This window comes from Carcharodon carcharias, chromosome 25 (genome assembly GCF_017639515.1).
Source record: "Carcharodon carcharias isolate sCarCar2 chromosome 25, sCarCar2.pri, whole genome shotgun sequence".
Lineage (NCBI taxonomy): Eukaryota > Metazoa > Chordata > Chondrichthyes > Lamniformes > Lamnidae > Carcharodon > Carcharodon carcharias.
The window spans coordinates 14,748,765-14,766,591 of NC_054491.1; the positions used below are offsets into that span (position 1 = coordinate 14,748,765).

Genomic DNA, 17,827 nt, shown 5'->3' on the forward strand with positions numbered 1-17,827 from the left:
GTAGGGCCTTAGTATTTTCTCTTAAATTTATGTCTTGGCTCAAGAACTTATTGCAGGAAAAAGTCGAAATGATTAGATATGTACATGCACACTCCTAACAGTTGCTTAATTCGCTCTGAGATTTTACTCAAAAATGTAAAGTTATGTGTTGAACATTTAATGACGCTCAGCGATCTTGTTAAGCAATGGCCTATGAAAGTCCAGCTGACTTGTGAAAGCAAGTCTGTTACTCTGAGTATCGCTGTGTAGTTTAAACAGAGGTCATTGTGGGGTTTTCTTTTTCAAATGTAGTGTGCTAGAAATTCAGGCATGTTGTCTGTAGTGCCCCCAGATTACACTAAACCTCTGGATCCATTCTGATGGACACCAGCGTTAACACAAATAACTTAGTGATGGTGTTGGGAAAGTGCGTGGAATAGGATTAGAGTTTTATCCATTTTCTTTACTAGCAACCCTAGTTGTGATTAACTAGAAATAGCAACTCAGGGCAACTAAGGAGGGTCAATAAATATAGTATTGCCAATCTCTCCTCTACACTGAGACACCACTCCAGCATCAGGTCCAAGTCAAGATTGTTCTACACTTTCACTGCAATATGGTATGGGTACTGCAGGTTAAACCATAACTGGCATAGTGGTAGTGTTGCAGGTTCAGGGGACATGGGTTCAAATCCCACTATGGCAGCTGGTGGAATTTGAATTCAGTTGATATAAAACGTTGAATATAAAAACAAAAGTTAGTCTCAATGATGGTGACAATTGTCATTAAGATCCATCTGGTTCACTAATGTCCTTTAGGGAAGGAACTCTGCCATCCTTACCTGGTCTGGCCTATATGTGACTCCAGACCCACCGCAATGTGGTTGACTCTTAACTGCCCTCTGAAATGGCTGAACGAGACACTCAGTTCAAGGGCAATGTGACAAATGCTGGCCTCGCCAGTCATGCCCACATCCCATGAAATAATTTTTTTTTAAAATAAAAAACTGCAGGTGTCTCTCGCTAAGTTTTTGCTTTATTCATTCACGGGATGTGGGCTTCGCTGGTTGGGCCAGCATTTATTGGCCATCACTAGTCACTTTTGAGAAGGTGGTGGTGAGCTGCCTTGAACCGCTACAGTCCATGTGGTGTAGGTACACCCACAGTGCTGTTAGGAAGGGAGTTCCAGGATTTTGGCAGTGAAGGAAAGGTGATACATTTCCAAGTCAGGATGGTGAATGGCTTTGAGGGGAACTTCCAGGTGGTGGTGTTCCCATCTATCTGCTGCCCTTCTGGATGGTAGTGTTCGTGGGTTTGGAAGGTGCTGCCTAAGGAGCCTTGTTGAGTTCCTGCATTGCATCATGTAGATGGTACACACTGCTGCTACTGTGCGTCGGCGGTGAAGGAGGTGAATGCTTGTGGATGTGGTGCCAATCAAGCGGGCTGCTTTGTCCTGAATGGTGTCAAGTTTCTTGAGTGTTGTTCGAGCTGCACTTATCCAGGCAAGTGGGGAGTATTCCATCACACCCCTGACTTATGCCTTGTAGATGGTGGGTAGGCTTTGGGGAGTCAGGAGGCGAGTTGCTTATCACAGGATTCCTAGCCTCTGACCTGCTCTTGTAGCCACAGTTTTTATATGGCTAGTCCAGTTCAGTTTCTGTTCAATGGTAACCTCCAGGATGTTGATAGTGGGGGATGCCATTGAACATCAAGGGGCAATGGTTAGATTCTCTCTTGTTCAAGATGGTCATTACCTGGCGAATGTTACTTGCCACTTGTCAGCCCAAGCCTGGATATTGTCCAGGTCTTGCTGCATTTGGACATGGACTGCTCCAGTACCTGAGGAGTCACGAATGGTGCTGAACTTTGTGCAATCATCAGTGAACATCCCCACTTCTGACCTTATGATGGGAGGAAGGTCATTGATGAAGCAGCTGAAGATGGTTCGGCCAAGGACACTACCCTGAGGAACTCCTGCATCGATGTCCTGGGACTGAGATGACTGACCTCCGACAACCACAACCATTATCCTCTGTGCTTATATTCACCTGAAAGACAATTTCCTTATTTTCTGGCAAATTATTTCCCCTGCCATTTGCTTATGAATTGCATGGAATTTACTACAGAAACAGGCCATTCAGCCTGACTAACTGACCTACGTTGATACAAAAGCAAAATTCTGCAAATGCTGGAAATTTGAGATAAAAACTGAAAATAATGTTAACACTCAGCTCAAACGAAGGGTCATTGATCTGAAATGTTAGCTCTATTTCTCTCATTACAGATACTGCCTGACTTGCTAGATGTTTCCAGAATTTTCTGTTTTTATGGATCATTCTGGTGTTTATGCTCTGCACAAGCTTCGTCCTACTCTTCTTCATCTCGCCCTATCACCATCTCTGTCTATTCCTTTCTCCCTTGTGGGTTTCTTCCCTTTAAATGCATCTATATTATTTGCCTCAACCACTCCCTTTGGTAATGAGTTCCACATTCTCACCACTCTCCGGGTAAGAAGTTTCTCCTCAATTCCTTATTGGATTTATTTGTGACCTTATACTTAGGACCTCTAGTTTTGGACTCTCCCGCAAGCAGTAACATCTCCATGTACACCCTATCAAACCCCTTCATAACCTTTAAGAGCTGTAAAGCTGACCTCTCTGCCTTCTCTTTTTCTAGAGATCCACTTCTGATATCCACTTAGCAAATCTTTTTGCACCTTTTACCAGTGCCTTGATTATCTTTCTTATAAAATGGAAACGTTCAGATTAATTCGGGATGTTCCCCAATGATTTGCTTGGTTACTGAACTCTCCGGCCTGAAATTGCGCTTTATGGACCTGGAAGGTAATATTGGAGAGATTGGATTGGTGGGCATCTGAGAGCTAACCCTGAAAGGTGTCCGGTCGCGGTAAAACCGGGGGCAAGGGGCATGCCGAGGCCAAGATTTGTTCCTCCGGAGCTGGTCTCCAGTTCCCCGTCGGCCGCATCCACTGGCTACTGTGTAAGGGTCACTATGCCATGTGTGTCAGGGCCGGAGCCTCTGTCTACCTGGTCACCCTCCTCGAGTACCTGATGGCCGAGATCCTTGAGCTGGCCGGCAGTGCGACCTGGGAGAGCCGAGACGACCCGCATCATCCCCCGGCACCCACAGCTCGCCATCCGCAAAGACGAGGAGCTCAACAGGCTGCTGGGAGGGGTCACCATCGCCCAGGTTGAGGTCCTGCCTAACGCCCAGGCCGTGCTGCTGCCCAAGAAAACTGGGCGCCCCAGCAAGGGGCGAGATCAGAAAAAGATCCAGGAGCGGTGAACTGAAGACCTTAGGGCATTTGGATTAATGATTTTTTTGTGCAACCTTTTCTTATCCAGCCACACGTCACTTGCAAAGCTTCACCTAAGGTACGATAAAGGCGATTTGGTTATGAGTAAAATGGCGAACTGCTGCTGGCCTCAAGTGTTGGAAGTCGCAGCAGTGAGGCAAGCCTCTAATGCTGAGCTGTTCCCAGCCAGCCAGAGCGATGCTTAAGGATCCCAGAATTTATGGTGACCCTCCCCGCCCCCCTTTCTCTCATTGGGTGCCTGCCATCCAACCCTGCAGATTCTTGTCTGTTGCCACGGTAGCCAATTGGAAGTCCCATGGATAGTTGGGAGGAAAGGGAAGAATGCTGGCTCATGGGCCTTGGACACCATTCCATTCAGTTTGACTCATCTCTGGGTCATGTGGTAGTTCCTGAAAGCGATACTTCATATATTTCTCACCTCCATTGCAGATCCTAAATATCCCTAATCTGACAGTAACACAAACATTCTGGAAAAGAAACACACGTTTGAATGTTGGTTAGTCTGATTACAAGTGTCTAAACTACATCCTGTGGGCTACTTTCTGCCAACAGTCTGTAGGTCAATTTTTTTTATTTGCTCGTTTGGCCTCTGAATTTTTGTGGACTTGGAAGGTTTAAAAATGGCATTTTTAGCACTGTCGCCCCATTTGTTGACCAATCTGAAAATGCTAACGTTTCTTTGCATTTGCACTTTGAGATATAAGTAACTGGAGATTGTGGATTTAAAGTTTGAGGCCTTTTGCCAAGAACTAAGCAGCCCATTGGGTCAAAAAGCTTGGCAGCTGCTACAGACTTCAAACTAAAATGCAAAATCTACTTTTCCCATTTTGTGCAAAGAGAAATGAACAACGATTCTCAGTTTTAAGGTCCTCCATAGTTCTCTTCGGTCCTGCAACGTCATGCCAGTGTTTCCAAACGCACAATCTGCATGGACATTCCATTTTAAAGCATTTTACTGGAGCTTATCAGAATACATGTTCAGCCTGGAGAAGGGCCAGTTCCTTCTTTGTAATTAATCTCACGAAAACTTGTTTTGACAATCTGTTTGGACTCTGACCAAGCGGCCACCAGTCCAAAGGAGACCTGTCTGGGAAAATGTTAACTGATTCTCTGGCATTCTGATGCTTTACACTGATGCTTGATGGATCTGCGTTCAATGGACACTGCTCAGTCAAATTTAATTCATTCCCAGGATGTGGGCATCACAGGCAAGGCTGGCATTTATTGCTCATCCCTAATAGCCCTTGAGAAGGTGGTGATGAGCTGCCAATTGAGTGACTTAGAACCATAGAAAAGTTACAGCACAGAAAGAGGCCATTCGGCCCATCTTCTCCATGCCAGCCTGAGGACACCCAGGTGCCCCTTCCAATCCCACCTTCCTGCACCCGGCCCATTGCCCTGCAGCTTACAGCACTTTGGGTGCAGATCCAGGTACTTTTTAAAAGAGTTTAAGGTTTCTGCCTTTACCACCAACTTGGGCAGCGAATTCCAGACACCCACTACCCTTTGTGGAAAAAGGTTCTTCCTCATGCTAGGCCATTTCAGTGTCCACTAGGTTGCTGTTGGGCCTGGGGTCATGTAGGCCAGACCAGGTAGGGATGGCATATTTCCTTCCCTGAGGACATTGGTGAACCAGATAGGGTGTTTATGACAATCTGATAGTTTCACAGTCATTACGATTCTAACTTTTTAATCCAAATTTTACTTAAACTTAAAATCCCCAACTGCCATGTTGGATCTTGAATTCAAGTCTCCAGATCTTGGCCAATCTTCATGTCTGAGCTAAACAATGAGATACTCAGGCTAATAAACGTTGGGGGAAGGATGCAACTGTGTCCTAACCAGCCCCAAGTCTGTTTTCGCCCAATGTCCATACAAGTATACTTCTGGCAGAGATACAGGATAACTATTTTGTTTACAATATAGATCTCAAAACTCAGAAGGACCTGATCTGAGCATGTCTCAAAATGAGAGTTTGAATAAATTTAAAATAAATCCAACTTTCAAGATCCTCCCTTCCACTTTGAGTAAGAGAGTTCTGTTCAAATATTTAACATTGAACAGAGAAGGAAGCCTCCTCTCCGTCTGTATCTCCACTTGAGTTGGATCTTTCAGCTGCCAGTTTCTGTTCTTTTTTTAAAAAAAAACCTTTCTGTAAACTCTCCCAGTTCCTATTCCCAGAAAATCAATTTCCTAACATGTTTTGGAAGGATGATCCATCGGGGAAATTTCTACTCCCGCCCGCCACCCCTCCCCGCCAATTTCAATTGACAGGAAAGTTGTAAAGGCCCAGATTTCTTGGCAAATTCATTGGTTTCAATCCATGCTGGCCCTCTGCTTGTCATTGGCAGCTGTTATCAGAATGTGGGTCACTTACCCAAAGGTCCCTTTGCTCTTTGGCCAGTCCATCACGTGACTCCTGTTTCTTCTTTCCCGCAGTTGGGGTCCTGACGATGATGGCAAGACAGTGGATGGCCCTCACCCACTTGGGAAGGTAAGAGTCTGACAGAGGAAGGTGGGTGAATGGTTCTTAAGTCTAGGCAGAGAGTCCTGCCGAACCTGGATTTGGTCAACTTGCCAAAGATGCAGATTTGCATTGCTCCTGTTGATACGGTTACAAACTCTGGCTCAATACATCCCTAGAGGTTTCGTCCCATGGCGTCGAGCTTTCAACCGTCCAATCAAATATCTCCATTTCTTATTTTTTTGTAACTAATAAAAATGTTCAAAAAAAGAAGTGGAGTAAAAACACTTTGACGCTGACTCTTCTCCCTGGTTTTGCTCACAACGGTATCTTGGAGACTAATCTTTAATTTCTAGAGACTCCAGGACAATCCTGGGGGATTGGCAACCCTAATTGTCGAGAAATCTAGACCTAAAAATGGTCACATGAGTTTCTTACTCGAGCCTCTTGGTTTTGGCCTGTGATGCGTATGGACAGATATGATGCTTCAATATTCAGAGTAACCAATGCTTTAAAGATCTTTGAACATGTGGGCCTTGTTTGCAGATATGAATTACAGACTTTGAAAGTATTTTTATTCAACAAGAGTTGATCCTTTTTGTTCTTGGGGATACAATGAGAAGAAGCCTTTGACTAAATCCAGCTTGCCCCATTGTACAAGGCCATTAAGGACTGTCCTTCCTTCTGCAATGCCAGGAAACTAACATCTTTCAGGTGACCGTCCCGATTTTATTTAAAGAGAGGGAGGGAACACTGAAAGTGTGGAGTAGGTGATGTGAAACTTGGGTTTTAAAAGCCCAAATGTTCAGGAGAAGGGGAATATTGAGGGAGGTAGCGATCCCACATTTGGGAGATTTGGGGAAGGAGTGGAAATTAAGCATAGGATTTAGTTTGATGATACTCCTGTAAAGCACCTTAGAAGATTTTACTGCGTTAAAGGTGCTACATCAATGCAAGCTGTTGCTGATGAGATGGTGATTTTGAATCTTAATGGTGCACGCTTGGATCTCTGTGCTTGATAAGTTGCTAAATTCCATGTCGATTTGCAGAGCCATCCTTTGGATGTGGGATTGGGAAGAGGAGGGTAAAACCCTGTCTCAACCCCTTTGTATAAAACCACTGGTATTTGCGTTTTGGAAAGAACTATTTGTATTTCTGCACCGCAAGTCTCCTCGGACTTGTTGTCCAAATGAACTCAAACACCCACACCTCCCACGATCTTTCACTGCCGAATGGTAAAACAGTAAATGATTACAAAAAGAACACTTTGCAAAGGTAAGCAACGTTTTGGGATTTAAAGAGACAGAGTCACCTGGTATGGTTCCATTAACCAAAATAGTTAGCGGAAACACAGGAAGCAGCTGTGCACCATGATGGGAGCGTGGGAGGGGCGATGGTGCTTCTCATGCACAGTCAGAGTTCCCTTCGAACAACAATTTAGATTTACGCAGCACCTCTAACATAGTAAAACATCCCAAGGCAGTTCATAGGAGCGTTCTACAGTAAAATTAGAAACCAAGACCCATAAGTCCATTTAGGCAGATGACCTAAAGTTTGGTCAAAGATAGGGTTTTTCAGGCACATCTCAAAGGGAGAAGGCAAGGTGGAGAGGTTTAGGGAGGGAATCCCAGAGCTTAGGGCTCAGGAAGTTGAAGGCACGGCCGTCAGTGGATGTCAGGAATACTCAACAGGGCAGAGTTGGAGGAGCGCAGAGATCTTTGAGGGTTGTGTGGCTGGAGGAAATTAAGGAGATAGGCAGGAGAGAAATCATGGAGGGATTTGCAAACAATGATGAGAATTTTAAAAACAGGGCACTTCTTAACCGAGAGCCAGTGTAGGTCAGTGAGCACAGAGGTGACTGGTGAATGGACCTTGCTGCGAGTTAGGACACAGGCAGCGGAGCTTTGGATGTTACCAAGTTTGCAGAGAGTGGAATGTGGGAGACTGCCCAGGAGTGTGTAGGAATTCTGTGCAAATGCTGCCTCAGCGAGTTTGACACAATGGCTTCTTTTATTTCAAAATCAGTCTGCTGTGTTGAGGCCCATGAGCTGCTGTAACACTGTCGTCATGTACACCCTGTTATCATCCAACAATCCGGAATACTCTGCCTGATGCAGGAAGCTGGGAGTTTTGTGGTTTGGTGTAAGGTATGCAAGTTCTTGATCCTAATCTAAGTTACGCTGGAGAGGTGGTGGGGAAAAAAAATCACCTCAAGCAGCAATTATCAACTGGGAGATTTAAAGTAAAATAAAAACCAGAAAATGCTGGAAAAACTCAGCAGGTCTGACAGCATCTGTGGTGAGAGAAACAGAGATTTAATGTCTGGCTTTTCCCTGGGTTTGAAGTTGTTGAACAGGCACAAAAGTGCCTGAATCTTGTAGAAGTGGACTTTATCTTATCCTGCATCAATATATTTGTTCACTCCTCACTTCACATACTTCAGATGTTGTCAAGTACACCTTTGGTGACAAATGGGGATCTCATGCGATTGACAGCAGATTGTTATCACACCCTAGCGTAAACTGATCCAGGGAGATCCACCATGAAACTGGCTCCTGAGAGTTTATAAACAGGAATTTCTAACAATTGAGATCATTTTGAATGGTGGGGGTGAGCATGAAATCAAGCTAGACCAGAATGTATGAGATAAATGCTTTTACATCAGAATGTATGAGACTCTGAGTAACTTCTTTCAAGCTGCATTGTAGTTTTAAACCAACTTTTACTGAGGGAGTTGCCAATTGGAGGTGACTGCATCTGTTTTTTATTAATGCAGAGTGGAATTTTTGAATGTTCAGTTGCATTCATCTTAATTTAACGTTAGTTTTTGGTGCTTTCTCTCCGTCTACTTCAGATCGATTCCTAGATTTTTAATATCTTTCCTTTCTTCTGGGTAAAACTGTGGCAGATGGAGTTCAGTTTGGGCAGCATTTATTTTACTCATTCATTTACCAGACGTGGCTGCTCCTGCCAAAGATAGCAGTAATTGTCCTCTAATTGCTACAATTTGAGTGTCTTGCTTGGCCATTCCTTGGGCAGTTAAGAGTCAACCACATTGCTCTGGACCTGGAATCACATACAGACCAGACCAGGTAAGGATGGCAGATTTCCTTCCCTAAAGGATGTTAGTGAATGAAATGGGATTACCGTCCAGTGCTCATAATTTCCAATACTAGCTTTTCACTCCATATTTATCTACTTAACTGCCCTAATGGGATTTGCACTCGAGTCTTCAAATCATTAATCCAGCCCTCTGGATGATCGTCCAATAGCATAACCTACCATTGAAAAGGTCATCCACTTTGGATCTGAGAAAGACCAATCGGAATGCTTTCTTCCTGAGAGCTGTGGAAGAGCTTAAGGGATTTGAATATCAAATGACTAAAAGCTAGTGCATGAATATTAAAAATAATCGAAAAGGTTAATGGAATGTTGGCCTTTATCTCAAGGAGTCTGGAACACAAAAGGGAGTGATTCTTTAATTATACAGAATCTTGGTCAGACTCCATCTGAAACACAGGATTCAATTCTGGGCCTTGTGCCTCGGGAAGGATACATTGGCTTTGGAGAGGGTGCAACACTCATTTACCAGAGTTGATATTGGGACTTAAAGGGTCCAGAGGGTGCTGAAAGAGTACAGGATGCATAAACCTAAGAAAGATGAGGGGAGATCTTGGAGAGGTGTGTGAAATGATAAAGGGATTTGATAGGGTAGAAACAGAAAAACAACTTCCCCTGGTGAGGGAATTCAGAAGAAAAGGGCTTAATCTTAATGTTTGAGCTGGGTCATTTAGGAGTGAAATCGGGAAGCACTTTATCACAGAAATAGTAGTGGAAATTTGGAACTCTTGCCTCAAAGGCTGTGGATACTCGTACGATTAGGGATGTCTTGTGAAACAGTGGGTTGCGTTCCTGCCTCTGAGCCAGAAGCTCTGGGTTCAAGTCCCACTCCAGGACTTAATGACTAAGGAAGACGCATTCATAACATGGCCAAACAGGCTGAGTATCAACCTGCAAATCCTTCCAACATTTGTCAATGGCAGATGGTGAGAGTGGGAGAGATTCTTGGTCAGCTATGTGATGGAAAGAACATTGGAGCCTCTACCGCCACTATCCATAGCTCCAGGCTACAATATGCATGTAAAAAGCGACCTTTGATGTGGCATCTTGTCAAATGCCTTCTGGAAATCTAAGTACGGCACGTCCACAGGGTCCCCTTTATCCACGTGGCTTGTTACTTCCTCAAAGAACTCCAATAAATTAATTAAACATGGGTCTTTTTCAGATTCAAACATTGATTGCTGATCAGTGACTCCCCCTTCAATTTCTCCTACCCCTCAATCCCCCCCCTCAACCCCCTCTGGAGACAGAGGAGTAAAAGATTCGCCTTTTTTTGCGCTTCCCCCTATGGTCTATGACTCCATGGGCACTCGGCCTGTACTTGCATCTGGAGAATCACCTCTTGGGCAGTATACCAAGGATGACTGCAACCAGTAGAATTGTAGCTCAGCACAAATCCATTCCCAGAGGATGAGTGGGGCGGGGGGAGATAAATTTTAAGTGCATTCTGCCAACGATGCTTAATAATTTAAAATTATTATAATTACAGAACCTGCAATCCGAAAATCGCTGTTTTTTTGTACTAGTTTTATTTTCTGTTTTCTTTACCCTGGGTTTAATCGCTGGATGCCCTGCTCCACTGGCCCCAGCAGCTCCCTCAGCACCTCACTCAATGGACAGTTGTGGGTTAAGGCAGTGAGCATTGCCAGAATATTCCGATTTCCAACAGTACTTGAGCACCTCTTCCCTGAAAATTATGCTCATTCTTAAGTAAAACTTGCTGGGGAATTTTTAAAATGCCGACAATCCCTGTTAGTTCCACAGTCTACCTCTAGGTGGCGTTTACAACCCATGAAAAGAAGCCTTGATCGAAGATTTTAACATTTAGCTAGACCCTGTTGGCATGGCTTCTGACAAATTGCATATTCCTCCTGCTCACTGCAGCCTTTTCCCCCTTTGATTTCCCATTAAACGTTCTGAAAGCTGTGTTTAAAATCTTCCTGTGCTGAGCTGCCAGCTGCTGAAAACTTGCATTCAATAATTCCCCTGTTGGGTGACCCAGATTGAGGTCTGTTTGCACTGTTTGTGCCCTCGTATGTCATCGTCTGTGAGCAGATAGTGCTCTCTGTTTTGACAGGGGTTTTGCATACTTGTCCGGACCGTTTCCCAAATAGGGGTTAGTCAGGGCCCTGTTTCTCTCCCAGTTTCCATTTCCTTAACTGCACTGTGTGCGCTGAGGGGGCGGTGAACTTTGTATAAAATACCTCCTCTATGAAGGCGTTGCTTACCCCCTGTAGGTAAAGTGGCCCTTTCCTTTCCAATTAATCTTTTATAGATGTGCTTCAACATCGTGTGGATTAAACTGCTCTCTTTCCCTGCTGGGTGTAGTTAACTCTGCACCTTCTCCGAGTGCCCATTCACATGGGGTGTTGGTCTTCAGGGATCTGGTGATGTAGGTTGTTTTCTTAACCTTTCATGGGATGTGGGTGTCACTGGCAAGGCCAGTGTTTATTGCCCATCTCTAATTGCCCTTGAACTAAGTGGCTTGCTAGGCCATTTCAGAGGGCAGTTAAGAGTTAGCCGCATTGCTGTGGGTCTGGAAGCACATGAAGGCCAGATCAGGTAAGGGTGGCAGATTTCCCCCCTCCACAAAGGGGCATTAGTGACCCAGATGGGTTTTTACAACAATTGATGATCGTTTCATGGTCACCATTACTGAGACTAGCTTTCGATTCCAGATTAATGAATTGAATTTAAATCCCACCAGCTACCATGTTGGGTTTTTCACTAGCCTGGGCCTCTGGATTACTAGTCCAGTGACATTACCACAACCCCACCATCTCCCCTTAAGGAGAAAGTGGGATTGGGTGCGTGTCTGTGGCAAACAGCAATCCATATTGCAGCCTTCAGTAGAACCCTATCCCGTCCCAACCATTGTTCCCAGCTCCACGTCAACTACCTGGTCTGATGCTCAATCACTCAGTGCCTCACATGGACCTATAGCTGCACTTTAAACTCCCTTCATTCTGTTGGCACTGTTTTGCCGAATGGAGAATGTGTAACTATTTCATACCAGCCAGCAGCTGAGGGCGGAGTTTCCTATTGACTGACACTTTCACATTGTTAAATCTAGGTTAATTGTGTTTAATTATATGCAGGTGGAGGCCATTAACTGGGACTTCAACTGAACACACATAAAGAGATGCTTATTAAAACTAATGTGGTTGGGTTAGGAGGTATATGCTTGTAATGTTTCACTCTGAAAATAAATATAAGATTGAGTAAAGATTGGTTCCTTTATTCTTGTTATACTTTATCAACTGGCTTTCCAGATTGTAACACATGGATAATTAAGGTGATGTTATGAAGAATGTTTTGTCATTTACTTTCTTCCACTCTGAGCTTGCTTGTTCACCCTCGGTTGGAAGGAGGTGTACGTTTTTTAGGAAAGGTTGAGGAATTTGGACTTGTTTTCATTGGAAAAGTGCTTTTGATGTAGATTTTTTTTTTAAAAGATGCTAAAAATTAAGCTGGTGCTGGACAAACATGACCCAAGCTGTGTTCCCTCTGGCAAAAGAGTCAATCTTGGCTTAGAAAAAGGTTTCTTTAATGCAAAGAATAAAGTAACGAAGAAGGCTGTTGAATTGGGCAGTAGGAATGGGCTCAAGTAGTAATTAGACCTGTTCTAGAGTGAGAACAGATCATAGGATAGGGTGAGAAGGAGGGTCCGAGATTAGAGCAAAAGCTTGTAGGACCCAGTGTCCATTTTACTGTTCCTATAAGTTGTTATGACAACTTCATGGATACTAGTGATGGTCCTCCCAGCAGGAGGAGTGCTTCAGCAAGTTGGGACAACAGCCTGGCCTGGCTGCTTTCCACCTCTTCCTAAGATGACCCAGATAAGGTTGACGTGTGCGGTGCTGGGTGGAAGGCAAATATTGCAAGTTTTAATTCCTGATTTGCCAAGCCCTAATGATGCATATCATTGACACTGGATTGATCTTAAAGCATTTCAAATATATTCTACACTAAATTACATAAAAGCTGTACTCGAGTCATTACTCCATAGGACGTGTAATCTGCTGTATTGTTCTCGAATGTTCCCTAGGTAGCAATGCAGGACCAGCTCTTCCTGTTTGTGCACAGTTACTCACCCAGGAGCGTTAATGAGTAACCATTTGTGAAAATGAAATGCCTGCTCTATAAGGTCAGGCCAATTAGCACAAAACAAACCAAAGAGGGAGAGTGTAGTGCCAGGTAATGAAATATTCTTTTCCACTCTGTCTGATAGCATTAAGAGCCCTGGGGTGTATACAGCAAAGCTCCTGATATAAGGACTTGAGAAACACACTTTACTGCAATCAAAGTGACACACTTAGGAAAGTTTTATAAATCTTAGTAAATGCCACCAAAATGGTTTTCTGATTGTTGGAGAATCTTCAACTGCTCTGCAGCAAAATCAAACATAACTGATTTATCCAAGAGTTCTACCTTTAACAAGAAAGGCAACTTCTCTTTCTTTGCATTTTCACCATGTCTCTCTAACCTTTCATTGTAAATTCATCATCGTGATTTCTGGCCACGTATTTGCAAAATCGTTGTGTAGCGTCCTGGCCTGTGCTGAGTTAACTGGGTGGGGGGAAGGAGGGGTTAACATTTGACCTCTACCCCTTCCTTTAAGCAGGCTGGGAAAGTAAACTGGCCACGGTTATAGTTTGTGATGGTTATTTTGTGACTCCTCCCCCCCTCCCCGGTTGCAAAGTGCTCACCTCTGGATACCAGCTGAGGTGAAAGAAGGATAGGATCTGCCATTCTGGTGACGTCCCATATGGCCAAATAGCCATTTAACATCTATTTGCGGGATTGGCACATGAATGATTGATACTTGGGCAGGGTACCGGCAAGTTCAGGGGCTGTAAATCTGTGTTTTAAAGAGGGTCAGTGGCTTTAGAATGAATATGGAAAGGAACCGACAAGATTCTGAGATGCATGAGTCCTGTTTTGTAAGCTGTTTCCAAGGCACGTAGTTTAATGCAGAATGTTAGGACTGGGAGCTCTCCTGCTTGAGGACTGATGACAACTGATGCAAGTTCTAAGCTAGTGGCCTTTAGAGCCGGTGCAGCTTTGGCAGCAGAAGCTCAGTAAGCGATGGTCAGGAGTGAAATACTTCTTATTACAGCTCCTTTAAAATCGGCAATGAGGGCAGCCCTGTAGATCCTTTACCCCTCAATCTCTCATTGTGCTTCTACACTGAGCTAACCCTCCCTCGGGTGCCGGTGCCCCTCAATATGAGCTGCCTGGGGGGGGAAATGCCCTCCGTGTCCTTTAGCACGGCGCGGAGGGGTTTCCGGTACGGGCTCCTGCCGCACGCCTTTCACTTCCTTGCCCTCGCCCGCCGCCCGGACACGCCCTGGCGTGCCTTGTTGCTGTCCGGCGGCGGAGGTCCCTGTTGGGAGGCCCTGTACAGAGGTGACCTCCCGCTTTCCATCGGGGACCTGGGGTGGAGGGTGTTGCAGTCTCCTATAACCGTAGGATGTGTAGGTTCATGGATTCCCAGGATACCTGCTCTTTTTGTGGTCTTTTGGAGTCCGTGGACCATGTCTATGTTAATTGTTGTAGGCTGCACTCCCTGTTCAGTTATTTAAAAAAACCTTTTATTGATGTTTTGTTTGCACTTCAGCCCCACGTTCCTGATCTACAGACACCCGGTGCGGAGGTTTGGGGTGGGGGTGGAGGATGACCTCCTCGTGAACCTGCTCCTGGGCCTGGCCAAGTTGGCCATTAACAGGTCCAGGCAGCGGGCAGTCGAGGGGGTCGTTCCACCTGACTGTCTGCCCCTCTTCCACGGCTACGTTCACGGCCGGGTGTCCCTGGAGAGGGAGCACGCGGTGTCTGCCGGCACCGTCGAGTCCTTCCGCGCCCGGTGGGCACCGCGGGTGTTGGGGAGCTTTATCGACCCCCTTAATCACATTTGATTTGATGTTTGTAAGTTTTCTTTAAACTTTGTCTTTGGTTTTACAGCTAACCTAACTTAGGGGCTGTGTTTATTTTATCCCTCGTTTTGCTAACTTAATTTTAATTGTTTGACTCTGAAAGAGTTACACTGAGCTCGTCCTCGAGTGTTTCCCCATCTTGCCCACCCACGAAGCCTGCTTTTGTGCGTTACTGCTGGGGTGAAAGGCAATCTGTACGAGATGGCCTTTCTGAATTCCCTGTATTCCTGCTTGTACAGCCCTGCCAGAATTCCCCAGGATTCACGGAGATTGAAGGAAGTCAATATGGTCTCTTGCAAACGCCCTCAGATAAGTCCTGTGAAAATTGAACAGATTTCCTGTGACACAACTGAATTAGCACTCCTGAAAAGCAAACTGAATCCTCCAAGCAGGTGCAGCTCACAGTGGGTCCTGTGTATGTGATGGGCCAATATCCTGTGCTGATGTTTTTAGTGGTTCAGCACTGTCCCCCTGTCTGTCACGCTGCACTATTATGTCAGGTTTCATAGAAAAGAAGCAAAGGAATTTTCCATCAACATCACACTTGAGTCAGGAGATCTCGCCCTGTAATTGACAGTAATAGACGTGGGGCAGAAATTTTCATCCCACAGGCGGGCGCGTGCCCAACCCGATCGGGAGTAAAATAGTGAACAATAATGTCGAGCGAGTGTCCCAACGTCATCGTGTGGCCTTGTGATAGTTCAGTCAGCGGGCGCATGAGAGGTGGCAGCGCACCTGCTGACAATTAAGAGGCCTATTAAGGCTCTTAAGCAATTAATTAATTTGTATTTTTTTGTTGCCTGTTCAACCGTTCAGTTGGCAAGTGGGCAAATAGGCCAGGCGGCCTTTGCATTTTTTTACACGACCTCATCCACGGGCTGGACGAGGTTTCCAACGGTGACCAAAAAAACCCCCATTTTTTTAACATCCTTTTTTACATGTCCCACTTCGTGTGACTGAGTCACGTGTGGGGGCATGTTTATATCGTTTGTGAAATGTTTATTGTTCTATTTAAAATTCTTCAGCTCCCCTGCCTTCAGGGAGCTTTTAGTGCGGGTTCCCCTGCGCATGCACAGAGTTCAGCACTTGCGCTCCTCCCGCTCCACCCCACTCCCCCAGCACGCTGAGGCTTTTAGCGCACATTTCACACTGGCTGGCCCTTAATTGTTCAGTCAGAGCCTGCTCACGGGCGGTGGTCCATATGACGGCTGTGACCAGGCTCGCCTGCCTTACCCACCCGACAAGGGGAAATTCCTGCCCATGGTATATTTGGATTCTTCAATAAAGTGTCACACAAGAGGTTGTTCCACAAAATTAGTGCTCGTGGAATTGGGGGAAACATATTAGCATGGATTAAGGAATTCTCTTTTTCTTTATTCGTTGGTTGGATGTGGGTGTCACTGGTTAGGCCAGCCCTGATAGCCCTTGAGAAGCTGGTGGTGAGCCGTCTCCTTGAACCACCGCAGTCCATGTGGTACAGGTACACACACACAGTGCTGTTAGCATGGGAGTTCCAGGATTTTGACCCAGTGCTGGCGCAGGAATGGCGATGTAGCTCCAAATCAGTGCATCTTGAAGATGGTACGTACAGCTGTCACTGTGCAATGGTGGTGGAGGGAGTGAATGTTTGTGGATGGGGTGCCAACCAAGTGGACTGCTTTGTCAGGATGGTGTTGAGATTCTTGAGTGTTGTTGGAGCTGCACTCATCCAGGCAAGTGGAGAGTATTGCATCACACTCCTGACTTGTGCCTTTTTAGATGATGGCCAGGCTTTGCCAAGCCAAGAGGTGTGTTACTCGCTGCAGGATTCTTAACCTCTGAACTGCTATTAGAGCCACAGTATTGATATGGCTAGTCCAGTTCAGTTTCTGGTCAATGGTAACACCCAGGATGTTGATGGTGAGGGATTCAGTGATGGTAATGCCATCGAACATCAAGGGGCAATGGTTTTTCTTCGTGTCGTTGTTGTATTATGGCACCGAAGGAGGCCATTTGGCCCATTTGAGTCCATGCTGGATCTCTGTAGAGCAATCCAGTTAGTCCCATTCCCCATTCTCCCACTCTATACCCACTGGTTTATTTCCCTCAAGTGGTTCTTCAATTTCCTTCTGATTCCACTACCCTTGTCATTATCACTCACTGTGTAAAATGTTTTTCCACACAGTCCACCCTGCATCTCCTGTCCATAATGTTAAACCTGTGTCTCCTAGCCCTTGTACTATCAGGTTAATGCGAGCAGCAATGTGAACTGCAAATAGTTTGGGATTGTCATTCAACTTCATTGTGTCTTGTTAGTCTTTTTCTTGAGATTTAGCGACGTTCAAAATGATTGTTCTTCAGATTTCACCTGATTTCATTTGGGTTGTGAATTCCCCCCCATCTGATTTTTCATGCTAAATATAAAATAGGGAAGCATTCAGAAAAAAATATGGGTATTTAAATCATCAATAAAACACTGATTTTAAACAGTTCTTTAAACATCTTGGCAGATATCAAATTGATGAGCATGGAAAATGTGTTTTTAGGCACCTGTTATTATCAACAGTTAATCCCTTGTGCTGGTTAAAACCATTCCTGAATTTTAAATATTCAGGCTGCCAAAGCACCTCATCTTCCGATTAGGCACTTTATACAGCCTTCTGGACTTAACACTGAGTTCAACAACTTCAGACCATGAACTCTCTCCTCCATCTTAACCCCCTTTTTAATCCCTTTTTAAAAATTTATTTTTATTCATTTTATTCATCGTTTTATCCCCCCTTTTTTATCCCTTTTCCCCCAACCACTGCCCACTCCCCTCACTGCACCTCCAACAGACCCAGCTATTACGTGTTCCACGTTGTTCTTTCAGAGTGCTGACCCTTGTTCTGCTATTAACACATTTCTGCTTTCTTATCTTTATGTCACTTTCAGCACCTTCTTTAGCCCTTACCATCACCATTAACACCCTTTGTCTTGTGTCCATGACATCTTTGTCAGTCTCTCCTTAGCCCCC

At 45.0% G+C, this 17,827-nt stretch overlaps 1 protein-coding gene across 5 annotated transcripts in view; it reads left to right on the top strand.

Annotated features, from left to right (window-relative positions):
- The window catches only part of pcsk7 (proprotein convertase subtilisin/kexin type 7), a 237,485-nt gene that overhangs the window by 48,997 nt on the left and 170,661 nt on the right, over positions 1-17,827 (top strand). For all 5 annotated transcript variants that reach the window (XM_041174191.1, XM_041174194.1, XM_041174193.1 and 2 more), the window contains one exon: positions 5,755-5,809. In XM_041174191.1, coding sequence (XP_041030125.1) covers positions 5,755-5,809 — 55 coding nt within the window. The remainder of the gene's footprint in view (positions 1-5,754; positions 5,810-17,827) is intronic.